Source organism: Haematobia irritans, chromosome 5 (assembly GCF_050003625.1).
Source record: "Haematobia irritans isolate KBUSLIRL chromosome 5, ASM5000362v1, whole genome shotgun sequence".
NCBI lineage: Eukaryota > Metazoa > Arthropoda > Insecta > Diptera > Muscidae > Haematobia > Haematobia irritans.
In genome coordinates this window covers 132,235,113-132,254,374 of record NC_134401.1, presented here as the reverse complement: position 1 = coordinate 132,254,374, position 19,262 = coordinate 132,235,113, and the positions used below count along the sequence as shown (strand labels likewise).

The 19,262-nt window shown below is 32.6% G+C and overlaps 1 protein-coding gene and 1 long non-coding RNA gene across 10 annotated transcripts in view; one reads left to right on the top strand and one right to left on the bottom strand.

Annotated features, from left to right (window-relative positions):
- The window catches only part of LOC142238735 (uncharacterized), a 109,874-nt gene that overhangs the window by 14,972 nt on the left and 75,640 nt on the right, over positions 1–19,262 (bottom strand). The window contains exons 3-5 of one of the 9 annotated variants that reach the window (XM_075310461.1): positions 3,744–4,116; positions 3,536–3,641; positions 2,172–2,380 (exon numbers count right to left, since the gene is read on the bottom strand). The exons of 5 other annotated variants lie outside the window; for them this stretch is intronic. In XM_075310461.1, coding sequence (XP_075166576.1) covers positions 2,310–2,380; positions 3,536–3,641; positions 3,744–4,116 — 550 coding nt within the window. In that variant the 3' untranslated portion in view covers positions 2,172–2,309. Of the gene's footprint in view, positions 1–2,171; positions 2,381–3,535; positions 3,642–3,743; positions 4,117–9,251; positions 9,519–9,639; positions 10,010–13,069; positions 13,416–13,965; positions 14,348–17,127; positions 17,378–17,449; positions 17,823–19,262 lie in introns of those variants that run through there. 3 more of the 9 variants (XM_075310463.1, XM_075310447.1, XM_075310462.1) reach the window with 3 other exon arrangements.
- Positions 2,757–3,179, top strand: LOC142241395 (uncharacterized). Its single transcript, XR_012723614.1, has 2 exons — positions 2,757–2,927; positions 2,999–3,179. It is a non-coding gene; the product is annotated as an uncharacterized LOC142241395 (long non-coding RNA).

Below are 19,262 nucleotides of genomic sequence, written 5' to 3'. Positions count from 1 at the left end.
AACCCCATGTACCAAATTTCAGTCGAATCGGATGAAATTTGCTTCTCTTAGAGGCTCCGTAAGCCAAATCGGGGGATCGGTTTATATGGGGGCTACATATAATTATGGACCGATATGGACCAATTCCTGCATGGTTGTTAGAGACCATATACTAACCCCATGTACCAAATTTCAGCCGAAACGGATGAAATTTGCTTCTCTTAGAGGCTCCGTAAGCCAAATCGGGGGATCGGTTTATATGGGGGCTACATATAATTATGGACCGATGTGTACCAATTTTTGCATGGTTATTAGAGACCATATACTAATCCCATGTACCAAATTTCAGCCGAATCAGATGAAATTTACTTCTCTTAGAGGCTCCGCAAGCCAAATCTGGGGATCGGTTTATATGAGGGCTATATATAATTATGGACCGATGTGGACCAATTTTTGCATGGTTGTTAGAGACCATATACTAACACCATGTACCAAATCTCAACCGGATCGGAATTTTGCTCCTCCAAGAGGCTCCGCAAGCCAAATCTGAGCGTCGGTTTATATGGGGGCTATACGTAAAAGTGGACCGATGTGGCCCATTTGTAATACCATCCGACCATACATCAATAACAACTACTTGTGCCAAGTTTCAAGTCAATAGCTTGTTTCGTTCGGAAGTTAGCGTGATTTCAACAGACGGACGGACGGACATGCTTAGATCGACTCAGAATTTCACCACGACCAAGAATATATATACTATATGGGGTCTTAGAGCAATATTTCGTTTTGTTACAAACGGAATGACAAAGTTCATATACCCCCATCCTATAATCATGCCTTTTATGAGTCTCATCGCACTGTACACCACACAGCACACATGGTTAGGTTAGGTGGCAGCCCGATGTATCAGGCTCACTTAGACTATTCAGTCCATTGTGATACCACATCGGTGAACTTCCATGTTAAGCTCAATGACGAGGGACCTACTTTTTATAGCCGAGTCCGAACGGCGTTCCAAATTGCACTGAAACCACTTAGAGAAGCTTTGAAACCCTCAGAAACGTCACCAGCATTACTGAGGTGGGATAATCCACCACTGAAAAAATTTTTGGTGTTCGGTCGAAGCAGGAATCAAACCCACGACCTTGTGTATGCAAGGCGGGCATGCTAACCATTGCACCACGGTGGCTCCCACACAGCACACATTCTTCACACCTCTCCAAAAGATAGGGTTTTCGGCTCACACGTGAGAAAAACTTTTGGAATTTCCCATCGGAAAATGTCAACAACTGGTTTTTTCTGGTTTTTATCTTCAGACAGGAATCATAAACTAATCCTATTTTGCAGGAAAATCACAGCAGAATGTCGAATAAAAAACAACTCCTAAAAATATACACCAGACAAGAATTTTTGGTTAAAATTTTAGATAGTTTTAAAAAATCTTATTTCGTGGCATATTCAACTGATTTTGCTCAATAAAGTGTGCAAAATATTTTAAAAACACATTAAAATTTCAAAATCTGTTAATTATATTTTTTAAAAATCTCCTAACTTTGCATACGATAGCTGTACACTTGACCCACACAGAAAGAGAGAAGTTCACCACTTGCGATACCACAATGGACTGAATAGTCTAATTGAGCATAAAATAACGGGCTGCCACTATACCTAACCTAACCTAGGCTTAAAGGCAACACTTATGGCGATTTCGATTGTGAAAAAAGGTGCAACATTATCGAAATTTATAGCAAAATATGAAGGATACTGTGATAGATGTTGGATCCTGTATCTCTCACAATATTAGGAATTAACAATAACTTTGGAATAACGCTATTATTTGGTCGAAAATGCAATGAGGAAAAAAGTAGGGTAACACCAAGGCAACATATTTTTTGCGAATCGAAAACGCCATTAGTTTTAATGTTTGTTTTGCATCTCAATTATCTCTCATCAATGATTCAACCTGATTCTTTTCCCAAAACAATAATAAGGGATCTCCTTTTAGTAGCTGAGTCCGACTGGCGTTATGTATCACAATGAACGACTTATCCCAAAAAGCCTAAAAGTAGGCTATAAATAGTAGGCCGTTAACATGTGTTAAAGGAATGAATGGCTGATGAACAAAAAGGACTGTGAAATGGTAAGGACGACGAAAGCGCTATAGGAGCAAACCGAATGAGAACAAAGCCTGGTAAAATTAATCACAAGATTCAAATATTTTTGTTTATATTTTAAGATAAATCCACCACGTAAGATAGGAATTTCACAATTTTATTGAAAAGCTAAAAAATAAACAAATTTTGTGCCTAAATATAAAAACAACACTATTTTTATAACGTTGTATAATTTGGTATGGCTGTAGGACGTTCACGTCTTATCATATTAGCATTATACTCCACTGCACGCACAGAAAAAACATGTTTGGACATGGTTGCCGCATCCATTTAATGCTTATTTAGAGTATTTAATTGTCGCGAAAACCATGTATTTTGTCTTTGTAAAAATAATTTTCGAGCGGAGAAAAATATATGTTGGCAATAAGCATTTAAATGGTTCTCAAATGCCGCAAACATGTTCTATTATTTAAATGATAGAATTTGAGACCATTATATGGTCAGGAAAATCATGTACCTGACCATTCAATTTTTTTTACTTTTTTGCAAAGAAAAAAGTATTTTTATAGTTTACGTATAGATATGTCTACAAGCATTACATGGCCATAAAGACCATGTACATTGTTTTCGTGACCATTTAATTTTTTTAATTTTTTTGCAGCGACAAGAATTTTATAAAAACATTGAGCAGGTACACACGATTTTCATTTTGCGCGTCAGTCGTGTGTTGATTGTTTCTTGGAATGGACGGAGAATACGGATTTACTGTGTTTTGTGTTAATTTATTTATTCAGAAATGGCACGTGGTTTTATGTGAATACAAAAAAGGAAAGTGTAATTGAAACAAATGTACCTGGTTTTTGTTCTGCATTTTGACATATGGTATAATTTATTTTTATTTGCAGTTATATGATGTCTGTGTTTGTACATTTGATGGGCACGAAGTAAATATGGAATGATTTCTTATTGTTGAAATTGAACCAAACTAGAGTGTGTAAAAATATGTGAAGTTTGCTTGCACAACATTATAAATACAAATAAACAATGAATTAGTTTATAAATAAATAAAAACAAATAAATAAAGTTGATTTTGTGTTTTCTTTTCTCAAGTGGCGTCCTTTTTTCGACGACGAAAAAAGTTTTTTCATAAAAATCAAAACATTTTAGGTTGTGACCATGTTCTTTTAACTAGAAGAAAAACATTTTTGACGAATAACATAACATTTTAGATCGTGACCATTGTCTTTTAATGGAAACAAAATTATTTTTATCAATATAATAACATTTTAGATGAGGACAATTATATTTTTCATAGAACCATGTTCACTGAGCCAACATGGTTGCAGGTTAAAATGTTACATGGTCGCCGCAAAAATAGCTGCTATCATATTATTTTGCTCTTCGAATATGATTGTGGCAATCATGTTTCTTCTCTGCGTGTGGATGGCGACGTCTATAATGGGTAGATCTGTTCGACTTCGATTTGAATGTGGCCTCACAGTAGGCACAGCTATATAAATCAATGCCAGTATGTATAGCCGTATGCTCCTGCAAGAAGCCACAATTAGTAAACACATCAATGGATATACATGTAAATATACATCAAGAAAAACAAGATCTATGGAGAATAACTCCACAAACGGGACTTACTTTCAATAAAGTGGGCGTTTTAAAAGCTTTTTCACACATTGTACATTTGTGACGCTTTTCCGGATTATGTTTGAATTGTTTATGACGTCTCTTGGCCGTCTTGGATGTGGAGACAAAACCACAAATCTCACAACGATGCTCTTGATCGGCACGTACATGCATATTTAAGACATGACTCTTAAGGGTCCAACGGGTTGAATACCATTTGCCACAGTACTGGCATTGTTCGGGTACTTTGGGGGCGTGAACCCTTTGTTTGTGTATGAGTAAGGCATGAAGTGTGTGAGAGACTTTGCCACAGGTATCACAAACGAATTCTTTGGGAGGATTATGGTGTTTAACATGCCTAATTAAATACATTTCACAGGGAAATCTGTAATAGCAATGAGATAAAATATCAATGTAACAAGGGTGCTCGGGAAAATTGAATGCAAAAAAAAAACTATTATCTAATATCTGTCTGTTTTTATTAATTGAAGCATTTCTAAGATTTAATCCTAATATTTTTGTAAATTATATGACATAATGTATGTAATGTGCATCTTTTGATTTTTATCTAATATTTCATCACAAACAGTTATATATATTTTTTGAAAATTATTTTTCAAGGACAACCCAAAGGAGACAAGAGGAAACTTCTTTCGGTAGCTGACTTCGACTGACGCTACCAATGCAGTGAGCAGCAATAGTACCTATGGTACCAATGATAATTTCTTACTACACACAAAAATTTTTTTTGTCTTCAAGCACGAAATTAATTTATCCAATCAATTTTTAATTGAAATGTCTTCAATCACAGAGTATCAATTAAAAAAATTAATTGAAAGTCAATAGAAAAATTAAGTGATCCAATTAAAAAATTAATTGATATTTTTTACTTTTTGTGATTGACTTTTGTTCCAATTAAAAAATTTGTCGAATCAATTAAATGTTTAATTAAATATTTTTTTTTTGAAATTTTAATTAAATATTTTTTAATAGGAAAATTTTTCGTGAAAATTTTTTCACGAAACACTGTGTACACACAGTGTTAGTGTTTACTTTTATTGTAGTTATTCACTTATACATATATAGATTTTAAAATATTTCATATTAAAACCCTGTAGGAATTTGCTGAACTCACTCAAAATCAAACTAACTTATTACTAACTAATTTGAGGTGACTTCTAGTTAACTCAATAATTATGCAGCCTTGAGTCAATTGAATATTGTTCAAACTCACTTCTTCTCGATCAGAACTGAGTTACCTTTTTACCCACTCAAAACTAATGCCTCTGTAAGCAAAATAAAGTCATAGAAAAAATCAAATAAGTAAACAAACAAATACATTTACGGCCATAAATGTCATTTGGATTTTTTATATACATTTCAGTTTAGCTTTTGATTACAAAAAATTTTTTCCGATGGATTGCGGTAAGTAACACTTAAATGCATAACTAAAATGCAACTTAATAATTGAAATTTTTTATGTATAATTGGGGTAACATTGAAGGAATAAATGGAAACACCCAACAAAAAAATTTTAATGGACCGTTTGATGTTTATTGGGTATGGTAGTAAATCAATTTATTATTTTCTTATATAGATTATTGTTATCTATTAGATGAAATTGTTTGTAATGGAGGTAAAGATCCAGGGAAGCCATTGACATATGCTTTCAAGCCTTTTGGAGTTCCTGATGAAGCCCACTTGCAATCAACGTCTACAACAAAATCTCAAAGGAAATGAAAGCGAAAGAAATTAAGGCAAAACTCATATACTGATGTGGCAGCCGCTGGCCGATGAATAGGAACCATCGGGCCAATCCGCTACAAAGAACCCGCTGCCGTGGGATCGGACGCTCAAGTCAAGTGCCACGTGACACGCAACATCTTTTCGCTTGCCAAGCTAAACCTACCCGACTCACCACCAGATCAACAACTTAAACGCAGAGTTCCTTAAGTACCAAAAGGCATAAAAATGGATGAAATCACAACAAACTGTTACAACAACAGCAATCAAGCCTTATATTAATAGAACTTATATTTGCGTTATATTATATTTTACATTTTATTTCTTGTAATATGGTTACAAAGACTGAATATGTTTTTGATTATTTCAGAATAAAATGAATGGAAATAATAATTAAAAAATATTTTATTAACCAGAGAGCTCACCATAAACTAATCAGTTATTAGCTAACTTTAAATGCGCTTATATATTATCATCCAAAAGCTAATTCATTTTGAGTTAACTTTTGGTTAACTGAAACTTATGCAAGGATGAGTGAGAACCGACTCGTTCCAATGACAACACGTGTTAAAACTGAATAGGATTTTACATGGGAAATGAGTCAGGTTTTGAGTCACATGTGGCTCGGTTATGACTAACAATTTATTAACTTAAAGTCACCTCAATTTCCTACAGGGAAGTAGTTCCGGAACACAATTGTAGAAGCACACAAATGTAGAAGCTGATGATTAAAGATTGTACACTCAAAGAAATTTCTTAGTAGACACAGCAGCAGCAAAGTCTGCTAAAATATCAGAAAGTTTGCCGATAAAGGGAAAGCAGTTACTGTTTTGCTCAAATAGCAAACATAGTCTGTTATTTTTGAAACTCGATTACCCGTCAACATGTATAAGATTGGTTGAACCACACAAAAAAAGTTGAACTAGGGGCTGTCGTAACACAATAAAAATATTACATTAAGAATTTGTTTTGTATTTGAATATTTCTCAAATTAAGTCATAATAGCAAACAAAATGATTGCTGATTGCATTTTGGAGCTTCTAATGATATTTTAGGACAGAATTATACAAAAAACTATTTTAAATTTTTTGTAAATACACTGGGTAATATTTTAAACCGGAAATTACAAAAATATAACAGCAAGCACTGACTGCTGTTGTTTTAGCAGACTTTTTCTATGAGTGTATGTAAACAGCATTTTATTAAAAAATATTAATTGTTTACACCCAAAATAATTAGTTAGTAGGGATAGCAGAAAAGCCTGCTAAAACAGCAAAAAGGCTGCTGAAAAAGTGAAAGCAGTCACCGTTTGCTGAAATAGTAAACATTGTCTGCTATTTTTTAACCTCGATTACACTACAACACGTTTTAGTTTGGCTGAAACAAATAAAATGTTCAACTTAGAAGCTATCCTAACACAATTATAACAATATTTTATGAATATCTATAGTATTTGCCCAAAAATGTGAATATTTATCAAATTGAGGTATAACAGCAAACAAAATATTTGCTGGTCGTATTTAGGAGCTTGTAAGTATATTACAGCGGAAAAATATACCAAAAACTACTTTTGGTTTTTAAATATGCTTTGGGGAAAAATGTATAACCTAAAAATTTTATAATTTGTTGTTCGTTATTAAAGGGTGATACGGTTAAAATTTGGTCAAGGGGAAACGCGTGTAAATCGGTGAAATCGTTTATTTAAAAAATCAAATTAAATTTCTTTTTCAAGTTCAATTAGTATAAAATTTAGGAAAAATATTCAGTTAGGCTTTCGCTTTTCCAAATCCGAATTGCCGGGCCTCACGCCTGACACTGCCATCAGATTTTGTACAGCCACCTTGTCCACCTTCTTCGCCGCAGAAAGCCAGTTTGCCTTGAACTGCTGCTCGTCCTTAGCAGTTTTTTTGGTCTTCTTTAGGTTCCGCTTGACAATAGCCCAGTATTTCTCAATTGGGCGGAGCTCTAGCGTGTTGGGAGGGTTCTTGTCCATGGGAACCACCTGCACGTTGTTGGCGGCGTACCACTCCATGGCCTTTTTACCGTAATGGCAAGATGCCAAATCCGGCCAAAACAGTACGGAACAACCGTGTTTCTTCAGGAAAGGCAGCAGACGTTTATTCAAACACTCTTTCACGTAAATTTCTTGGTTGACAGTCCCGGAAGCTATGAAAATGCTGTTTTTCAAGCCACAGGTACAGATGGCTTGCCAAATCAGATATTTCTTTGCGAATTTTGACAGTTTTATGTGCTTGAAGATATCTGCTACCTTTCCCCTTCCTTTTGCCGTATAAAACTCCTGTCCCGAAAGCTGCTTGTAGTCGGCTTTGACGTAGGTTTCGTCGTCCATTACCACGCAGTCCAACTTCGTCAGCATCGTCGTGTACAGCCTCCGGGATCGCGCTTTGGCCGTCGTATTTTGTTTATCATCGCGATTTGGAGTCACTACCTTCTTGTAAGTCGATAGTCCGGCTCGTTTTTGGGCTCGATGCACGGTTGTAGACGATACACCCAGCTTATTTGCGGCATCTCGTAGAGAGAGGTTAGGGTTTCGCTTGAAACTACCGGCAACTCTCTTTGTCGTCTCAGCGGCTTCCGGTTTTCGATTTCCCCCCGATCCAGACTTCCTGGCTGTCGACAAACGTTCCTCAAACACTTTAATTACATTTGGAACGGTTGATTTGGCAACTTTTAGCGATTTTGCCAGCTTTGCGTGCGAGTAGCTCGGATTTTCGCGATGCGCGAGCAAAATTTTGATACGCTGCTCTTCTTGCTTGGACGGCATTTTGACAACTGAAGAGTGAATTCCAAAATCAAAATAGGAGCAACATTCTACACGCACACCTTCAAAATGAGGGGTGTTCAGGTTTTTTAAATGCAAAATTGAAAGAAATACGTCAAGTTTATATTGACCAAATTTTGACCGTATCACCCTTTAGACCCTGAAGTACAAAAATATAACAGCAGACATCGACTGCTGTTTTTAGCAGACTTTTTTGCTATGAGTGTAGGCTTGCCAGTCTACAAATTGGTGGAGTATTGATTACATATAAATTAACAATCCTATTGCTGCAAATGCTTTAACTCACTCTCTAGATATCAATACTCTCCCAATGACTCTCAAACTATATTCCCCAAGCCAGCATGGGAAAGTACCAATCAAACAATAGCTTCTCAAATTAACACAAAATTGCCAATATATTTAAGAAGAAATGCAAAAATTTAAAAAAAAAATTAATTCTCTCAACATATAATGAAAATTTACATTCGTTTAATACCAAATTTAATACTTCTATGCGCTCACATTATTAACCCAAATATATTAAGAGCATTTGGTAATGGCACTAAAATAAACCAAATAAATTTGGACTTCAGTTAACACCTGCATTACTGAGAGGGCATATTTTAGCACTGGTGTTCGGTGGACACTGATATTGAACCCACAACCCTATGTATGCAAGGAGGGCATGCTAACCATTGCATTACGGTGGCTCCCTGTGATTTCTAGAGGGCCAAGAAACAAATCTAGGTTTGGTTTACATAAAAACAGTCACATCTGTTAATGAGTTCAAAAATTAACCTCGTTTTTGGCCAGAACATTGTTTTGGGGCATAGGGATGGTAGATAACGATTTTTTTTTATACTCCCTAGCATAAATCTATTTATCAATTAAACGTTCACATAGATTTTTAAATATATTCTCTTCCATATTATTCATATTTGTTGATGGTAAACATTTTGCAATTATTTCTTTACTTAAATGAAAAAATCAAAACATTTGAATTTTTTACCGACTTGCGACTAATTTATTTATTTAATTTAAAAATTTCATAATTAAATTTTCATTTGAATATTATCTCTCATTTCGATTCACTAGACATAATTAGTAATGCTACTGGGACAAGGACGTCTTCTCATATTGGCCATATATTCTGTAGGATGATGACGTTTATAGTGGGTAGAACGATTCGATTTGGATTTGAATGAGGCCTCACAATAGGCACAATTGTACAGATCCACACCAGTATGGGTGGCTACATGTTCCTACAAAATAATATAAAAAAACAACAAAGAGAAGGAAGGAAGAACAAAACAACATTAGTAGTAGTAGTAGTTAATGATCATGAATTAGGACATACAAGACCTAAATGGAATCGAAACTTACTTTCAATAAAGTGGGCGTTTTAAAGGCCTTATCGCACATTGTACATTTATGTTTCTTTTCGGGATTGTGTTTAAATTCGATATGGCGCTTTTTGGCCATCTTCGAAGAGGACACAAAGCCACAAATCTCACAGCGATGTTCTTCATCCGCATGCACGTGCATGTTAAGCAAATGACGACGCATTGTCGCCCGGCTAGAATACCACTGGCCGCAATAGTTGCACTGTTCAGACACTTTATCGTGTACGCGACGCATATGATGCTTAAGGGCGTCAATCGAGTGTATAACTTTGCCACAGGTCTCACAAATAACTTCTTTGGTAGGAAAATGACGCTCAAGATGTCTAGTCAAATACATTTCACAGGGAAATCTGAAATGGTAATGGAAGAAATAATAGACCAATTTCAGAATAAACCAAACGTGAAAGAAACAAGCAGTGCAATGAACACATGATTTTAATTTCGAATACAATTTTCATGTTTATATACTTAACAATGGAATTATTCTAAGGCAATGTGAGTCGTATATAACAGATTGAGTTGGATAAATTTGAATATTTACTTTGTCGTAATATCACATCTTTTGCAAGACGCTTACACTTACCACGGGAGCTACTGTGACGCAATGGGTAGCATACCCGCCTTGTTGCATACAAGGATCATGGGTTCAATCCCAGATTCGAAAGTTTTTTCAGCGATGGATTATGCCTTCTCAGTAATACTGGTGAACATTTTGAGTATTTCAAAGCTTCTCTAAGAGGTTTCACCCCAATTTGAAATGCCGTTCGGACTCGGCTGTAAAAAGGAGGGCCGTTGTCATTGAGTTAACAGGTTGGCTGATAAGTCCCCGGTCTGACACATAGATGGCGTCGCTAGTATTAAATGCATATTATTTTTATATAGTACCAACCTTCAAATGATTCGTGTCAAAATTTAACGTCTGTAAGTCAATTAGTTTGTGAGATAGAGCGTCTTTTGTGAAGCAACTTTTGTTATTGTGAAAACAAATGGAAAAAAAGGAATTTCGTGTTTTGATAAAATACTGTTTTCTGAAGGGGAAAAATACGGTGGAAGCAAAAACTTGGCTTGATAATGAGTTTCCGGACTCTGCCCCAGGGAAATCAACAATAATTGATTGGTATGCAAAATTCAAGCGTGGTGAAATGAGCACGGAGGACGGTGAACGCAGTGGACGCCCGAAAGAGGTGGTTACCGACGAAAACATCAAAAAATCCACAAAATGATTTTGAATGACCGTAAAATGAAGTTGATCGAGATAGCAGAGGCCTTAAAGATATCAAAGGAACGTGTTGGTCATATCATTCATCAATATTTGGATATGCGGAAGCTCTGTGCAAAATGGGTGCCGCGCGAGCTCACATTTGACCAAAAACAACAATGTGTTGATGATTCTGAGCGGCGTTTGCAGCTGTTAACTCGTAATATACCCGAGTTTTTCCGTCGATATGTTACAATGGATGAAACATGGCTCCATCACTACACTCGTGAGTCCAATCGACAGTCGGCTTAGTGGACAGCGACCGGTGAACCGTCTCCGAAGCGTGGAAAGACTCAAAAGTCCGCTGGCAAAGTAATGGCCTCTGTTTTTTGGGATGCGCATGGAATACTTTTTATCGATTATCTTGAGAAGGGGAAAACCCATCAACAGTGACTATTATATGGCGTTATTGGAGCGTTTGAAGTTCGAAATCCCCATATGAAGAAGAAAAAAGTGTTGTTCCACCAAGACAACGCACCGTGCCACAAGTCATTGAGAACGATCGCAAAAATTCATGAATTGGGCTTCGAATTCCTTCCCCACCCACCGTATTCTCCAGATCTGGCCCCCAGCGACTTTTTCTTGTTCGCAGGGAAAAAATTTGGCTGCAATGAAGAGGCGATCGCCGAAACTGAGGCCTATTTTGAGGCAAAAACGAAGGAGTACTACCAAAATGCTATCAAAAAATTGGACAGCGACCGGTGAACCGTCTCCGAAGCGTGGAAAGACTCAAAAGTCCGCTGGCAAAGTAATTGCCTCTGGGATGCGCATGGAATAATTTTTATCGATTATCTTGAGAAGGGAAAAACCATCAGCATTGACTATTATATGGCGTTATTGGAGCGTTTGAAGGCCGAAATCCCCATATGAAGAAGAAAAAAGTGCTGTTCCACCAAGACAACGGACCGTGCCACAAGTCATTGAGAACGATGGCAAAAATTCATGAATTGGGCTTCGAATTGCTTCCCCACCCACCGTATTCTCCAGATCTGGCCCCCAGCGACTTTTTCTTGTTCTCAGACCTCAAAAGGATGCTCGCAGGGAAAAAATTTGGCTGCAATGAAGAGGTGATCGCCGAAACTGAGGCCTATTTTGAGGCAAAACCGAAGGAGGACTACCAAAATGGTATCAAAAAATTGGAAGGTCGTTATAATCGTTGTATCGCTCTTGAAGGGAATTTTGACAAAAAAAATGTGTTTTTCTTTGTTAGACCAGGGACTTATCAGCCAACCTGTTAGTTGGCCAATTGGGCCAAAAAAGCTTTATTTCACATATATATGAATGGGGCTTTTACCATTAGCTGGGTACCGAATCCGTCTTCACTCATTGATATACGAAATTCCACCCTTGTCACAAAAATGTTAATTTTCTAATACGATTTTCAAAGTCTCAAAATTAAAAAAACAAATAGTTTACTCAGACCTTTTTTTGAAGTAGTCGAGACGTTATTTCATATACCAAGTTATTCCATTTTCAAAAGAACTTTTACCCAACTAAAAAGAAAATAATAATTTCCCCTGAACTTATTCAAGAGACTTTCATAAGAAGTAAAAAACAAAACCGTACAGAGCAACACTGGAAGTACTTGTATAGAAATATTTGCTGGGGTTTCATATTTTACACACAAAAAAAAATAGGTAAAATAGTTTCGATCACTTAAAATAAACGTTAGAAATTTAACCAAAGAAATTTATTTGTAGACACAGCAAAAAGTCTGCTGAAAAAAAGAAAGCCGTCACTGTTTATTGAAATAGCAAATGACGTCCGGCAGACATCGACTTATGTGTTTAGCACACATTTTTCTATGGGTGCACCACTGTCATATCAGCTAGATTGAAAGATGAAAACAAAATATTCGTCCACTCAATTTTATAGTTTTTTTTTTTTTGTTTTTTTATACGGCATCGTACAATCTATGTATTATTTTTTCTAACCGAACCTCCTAAACTTCAAATATAAAGCGAAAATTTTTAAATATGATATAAAATGAACTTCACGGATTGTTAGCAAGACACGTTCGCTTAATCAGTTACCTTGTGTTGCTAAAACAGCAAAATTTTTTTAGTCAAAACAGCTGTAGTAGCTGTTTAGACTGCTTGATCTGTTTCAGCAGATAAATAATACCATAATTATTAGAAGAGGTACACATATACAGTTTTATTGTTTATTTTGCCTTGGATTTCTCTTATTTTTAAAGCAATTTTTTATTTAATTCAAAAATGTTAGCAAACAATAATTTAATCAAGATAATCCATAGTATCATCAATTTCTTCAATTTCAAACTTTTCCACTGCCATATAATCATCCGGAATATCATCTTCTAAGACTTCAATTTCAACTACATATGAAGAAGCCAAAGCGCGTTCTCTCTGAGATTGCTCGAATTCCAAGGGATGATGACGTTTACAGTGATTGGAACGATTCGATTTCGATTTAAACGTAGTTTCACAGTAGGCACATTTATACAAATCAACCCCAGTATGGGTAGCCATATGCTCCTGCAAACGAAGGAAACGAATTAGTGACTCAATGGCGGCACAATACAAAACTTTCGCCACAGGAAAGCTAACGCAACTTTTGTCCGAAACGAAATTTTAATCACAAAAATTCCATTTGTTGTAAATGCTACGTTTTGGGATAAATAAAGCCAAATATATGACAAACATAGCAATGATTGTTTTTGCGATAATTTTTATGTTCCCTATAAGAACATTCTATCAATACAAAAAGAAATTATGATTGTTTAAAATTTCGTTTCGGATAAAAGGAAATCATCTTTGCGTGTACTTGAATGGAACAATTTTTCTTAATACGAGATAAAATCTTATCGGTTCGATGGGTAAAAGTAATTATACACAATTCTTTTCTTCGAAATTGAATTTTAGATTACGTTGTGAGGTTCCGTTTAAAAATGCTTAATTTAATTAAAATTTCGATTCAGAGAAAAGTATAATTTTTTTTGTACATTACGAAACGATATTTTATAATCAGGTATTCAGAAAAACTGGCTCATTCTCGACTTTTCTTTTAGCAACTATTCACACTTACTTTCAATAATGTAGGCACCTTAAAAGCTTTCTCACACATTGTACATTTATGCCTCTTAACGGAATTATGCTTGAAACGTATATGCTTCTTTTTGGCCTCTCGGGTCGTTGACACAAAACCACAAATTTCACATCGATGCTCCTTATCGATATGCACATGCATATTAAGGACATGCGTTTGCAATGTACCATGGGTTGAATACCATTTGCCGCAATACGTGCATTGCTCGGGAATCTTTTTCGGTTTCGGTTGGTGCACCGCAACCTTATGCTTCTGCAATGAATTTCGTGAGCGCAAAACTTTGCCACAAATATCACACATAACTTCTTTCAAAGGATTGTGAAGATCGAGATGTCGAGCCAGACGTTTTTTATTAGGATATCTGAAATTGTAATGAGAGCAGGTGAATTTTTTTAGGGTCAAATCAAAATGAGCTCGATTTGAAAATTTCCAAACAAATAGTTCGAAATGACAAGGAGAACATGAAACTATGTTTTGAAGCTAAAAACAAACTTAAAGCCTGTTTCTGTATGTCGAACGAGCTCTATCGATCGACTGAAATGCACAGAAACAGCAGATTTTTGGTTATAAATTCAGCTGTTTGTCTCCATTTCAGTCGATCGATAGAGCTGGTTCGACATACAGAAACAGGCTGTTAATGTGACCATTCTAGTGAATATAGGGGGTGCTACATATTGATAACTACCTATGTTAGATCTCAAGTTTGTATTTATACCAACACATATTGTACTGGGATCCAAGGAATTTTACTTTAGTCAAGGTTTTACATATTAAAATTTCATTCATTTATATTTTTATTTTCGTTTTTAACATAAACATATTAAAAACGCTATTCAGTTACAGGTGTCCAAGCTCATCTTCAGAAATTGCTCTATATATTATTCATAGAATAAAAATATTTAACAAAATATTCAATAACTTATCATATAAACACTGAAAGAAATGTATTCTTTTGACGCTAAAAAAAAACTTTCTTAAAAAAACAAAAAACAAAAGAGTCTATAGACAATCGTTGAATCGCTTGTCATAAATTGAAACTTAACTAGAAAATTTTGTCAAAATTTTATTTCTATAGAAAATTTTGTCAAAATTTTATTTCTATAGAAAATTTTGTCAAAATTTTATTTCTATAGAAAATTTTGTCAAAATTTTATTTCTATAGAAAATTTTGTCAAAATTTTATTTCTATAGAAAATTTTGTCAAAATTTTATTTTTATAGAAAATTTTGTCAACATTTTATTTCTATAGAAAATTTTGTCAAAATTTTATTTCTATAGAAAATTTTGTCAAAATTTTATTTCTATAGAAAATTTTGTCAAAATTTTATTTCTATAGAAAATTTTGTCAAAATTTTATTTCTATAGAAAATTTTGTCAAAATTTTATTTCTATAGAAATTTTTGTCAAAATATTATTTCTATAGAAAATTTTGTCAAAATTTTATTTCTATTGAAAATTTTGTGAAAATTTTATTTCTATAGAAAATTTTGTCAACAATTTTATTTCTATAGAAAGTTTTGTCAAAATTTTATTTTTATAGAAAATTTTGTCAAAAGTTTATTTCTATAGAAAATTTTGTCTAAATTTTATTTCTATAGAAAATTTTGTCAAAATTTTATTTCTATAGTAAATTTTATCAAAATTTGATTTCTAAAGAAAATGTTGTCAAAATTTTATTTCTATAGAAAATTTTGTCAAAATTTTATTTCTATAGAAAATTTTGTCGAAATTTTATTTCTATAGAAAATTTTGTAAAAATTTTATTTTTATAGACATTTTTTTCGAAATTTTATTTGTATAGAAAATTTTGTCAAAATTTTATTTCTATAGAAAATTTTGTCAAAATTTTATTTCTATAGAAATTTTTGTCAAAATATTATTTCTATAGAAAATTTTGTCAAAATATTATTTCTATAGAAAATTTTGTCAACATTTTATTTCTGTTGAAAATTTTGTGAAAATTTTATTTCTATAGAAAATTTTGTCAACAATTTTATTTCTATAGAAAATTTTGTCAACAATTTTATTTCTATAGAAAGTTTTGTCAAAAATTTATTTTTATAGAAAATTTTGTCAAAAGTTTATTTATATAGAAAATTTTGTCAAAATTTTATTTCTATAAACAATTTTGTCAAAATTTTATTTTTATAGAAAATTTTGTCGAAATTTTATTTCTATAGAAAATTTTGTCAAAATTTTATTTCTTTAAAAAATTTTGTCAAAATTTTATTTTTATAGAAAATTTTGTCGAAATTTGATTTCTAAAGAAAATGTTGTCAAAATTTTATTTCTATAGAAAATTTTGTCAAAATTTTATTTCTATAGAAAATTTTGTCGAAATTTTATTTCTATAGAAAATTTTGTAAAAATTTTATTTTTATAGACATTTTTTTCGAAATTTTATTTGTATAGAAAATTTTGTCAAAATTTTATTTCTATAGAAAATTTTTTAAAAATTTTATTTTTATAGAAAATTTTGTCGAAATTTTATTTCTATAGAAAATGTTATCAAAATTTTATTTTTATATAAAATTTTGTCGAAATTTTATTTCTATAGACAATTTTGTCAAAATTTTATTTTTATAGAAAATTTTGGCGAAATTTTATTTCTATAGCAAATTTTGTCAAAATTTTATTTTTATAGAAAATTTTGTAAAAATTTTGTTTCTATAGAAAACGTTGTCAAAATTTTATTTCTATAGGAAATTTTGTCAAAATATTATTTTGGTACAAAATTTTATTTCTATAGAAAATTTTTTCAAAATTTTATTTCCATAGAATTTTTTTTCAAAATTTTATTTCTATAGAAAATTTTGTCAAAATTTTTATTCAACTCCTTTATTCAATATTGAAAAAGCATTCTATATTGACCATCAAAAACACTCGGAAACAAGAAAAGAATTTTTTGCCGACAAAGCTTGTTGTATTTGCCGTCGCGGCAAAAACGCTTCGCCTACCGCCTATTGCTATGGTTTTATTTACACACACATATACTTTCGACAACCCTGTTATGGTCAAAAAATTTCATTGGAGGTGCATACTATTTTGCGGAATTTAACACTCAAGGCCTCTTGCGACAAAAATGGTTGGTATAATTTCTGGAAATCTGCGGAAAATCCCCCAACGCTAAAACACACAACATTTTTCAACTTTCATCTTCAAAATCTTTATTAAAAAATGCATATAATATATGGACATAAACTTATAACACAATTTAAATAGTTTCAAAATTTGGTATTGCCGTGGGTCGTGCCTGTCTTCTCATATTGGCCATATATTCCACAGGATGATGGCGTCTATAATGGGTAGAACGATTCGATTTCGATTTAAATGAAGCCTCACAATAATCACAATTGTACAAATCAATTCCAGTATGGGTGGCTGTATGCTCCTGCAAGAAGCATACCATGTGAGTATAACAAAACAAAAAACACTAACCTATATGTGTGGTGAAGGAACTTACTTTCAGTAGGGTGGGTGTCTTAAATGCTTTCTCACACATCGAACATTTGTGTTTCTTTTCGGGATTATGCTTGAAACGTATATGTCGCTTTTTAGCTTCTCTTGTAGACGATACAAAACCACAGATTTCACAACGATGTTCTTTATCCGCATGCACATGCATGTTTAAAACATGGCCATTTAGTGTCCAACGACTAGAATACCATTTACCACAGTATTGACACTGTTCGGGCACTTTAGGGTCATGGACTTTTTGCTTGTGCTTCTGCAGAGCATTTGTATTGGGTGTTAGAACACCGCAAATGTCACAAATGAGATTTTTAGCAGGTTTGTGTATTTTGACATGATTGGTCAAAGACATTCTACATGAAAATCTGCAATTACAATATAAACACAAAAATATCAGTTTTCCCAAAAGAGAGAACAAAAAAAAAAAAATAGAACAGAGATTTTTTTGTGAGAGTAAAATTTGCTGTGTATTAAGGCAATGTTTGATATATTTTAGGAGCTGAATATCTCATCGAATAGAAAGAAACTATTTCATTGAAGACAAATATTCTTCATTTATATCTATGGAGATTGATATAACCTATAGGTCCTTGATAGTAAGGTTCAGGGGAATTGCTAATAGATTTTATTTCCATATTTGTGCCACATTAATGGCAGATTTGCCACTTTTTTTAGTGGTTGACACCTTTGTGACACTAAATTCCATAATGATTTTTGTGCCACGTTTTTCTATGTTTTGCCACTTTTTAGTTAATTTTTGTTTGAATGCAACATTTTTTACAATTTTTGATCCCGCATGTCTTTTAAATTATGGATCAGAACAGGTGCCTTAATATAAAATCAGACATACATACATACATATGTACTATATATGTATGTTTTGAGTATTTTTACTTTCACATCAGGGATGATAAATGATGTTGACGAAAAAGAACTGAAAATGTATTAACAATGTACTTTTCGCAGTCAAAAGGTGCTAAAATTACATAATATAAAATTTTAAGACTATTGTAAAAGTATACGTATATTTAAATCTAGACCGATTTGAACATTTTTTTTTTAAATTTTCTAAAAAAAAATCTTATTTTGCAAAATCTTTTTTTTTTTTGTTGAAAATTTTATTTCTTTAAAAAACAAAATTTGTCACTGCGAAAATTTTGTAAAAATTTTATTTCTATAGAAAATATTTTCAATATTTTATTTCTATAGGAAATTTTGTCAAAATTTTTTCTCCACAGAAAAGTTAGTCAAATTTTTATTCCTGTAGAAAATTTTGTCAAAATTTTATTTCTATAGTAAATTTTATCAAAATTTTATTTTTATAATAAATTTTATCAAAATTTTATTTCCATAGTAAATTTTGTCAAAATTTTATTTCTATAGAAAAAATTGTCAAAATTTGATTTCTATAGAAAATTTGTCGCTATTTTATTTCTGTAGAAAATTTGATTTCTATAGTAAATTTTATCAAAATTTTATTTCCATAATAAATTTTATCAAAATTTTATTTTGCCAAAATTTTATTTCTATAGAAAAATTTGCCAAAATTTTATTTCTATAGAAAGTTTTGTCAACATTTTATATCTGTAGAAAATTTTGTCAAAACTTCAAAATCAAAATTTTATTTCTGTAGAAAATTTTGTCAAAATTTATGAACAGAAAATTTTGTCAAAATTTTATTTCTATAGAAAATTTTGTCAAAATTTTATTTCTATAGTAAATTTTATCAAAATTTTATTTTCATAATAAATTTTATCAAAATTTGATTTTCATAATAAATTTTATCAACATTTTATTTCCATAGT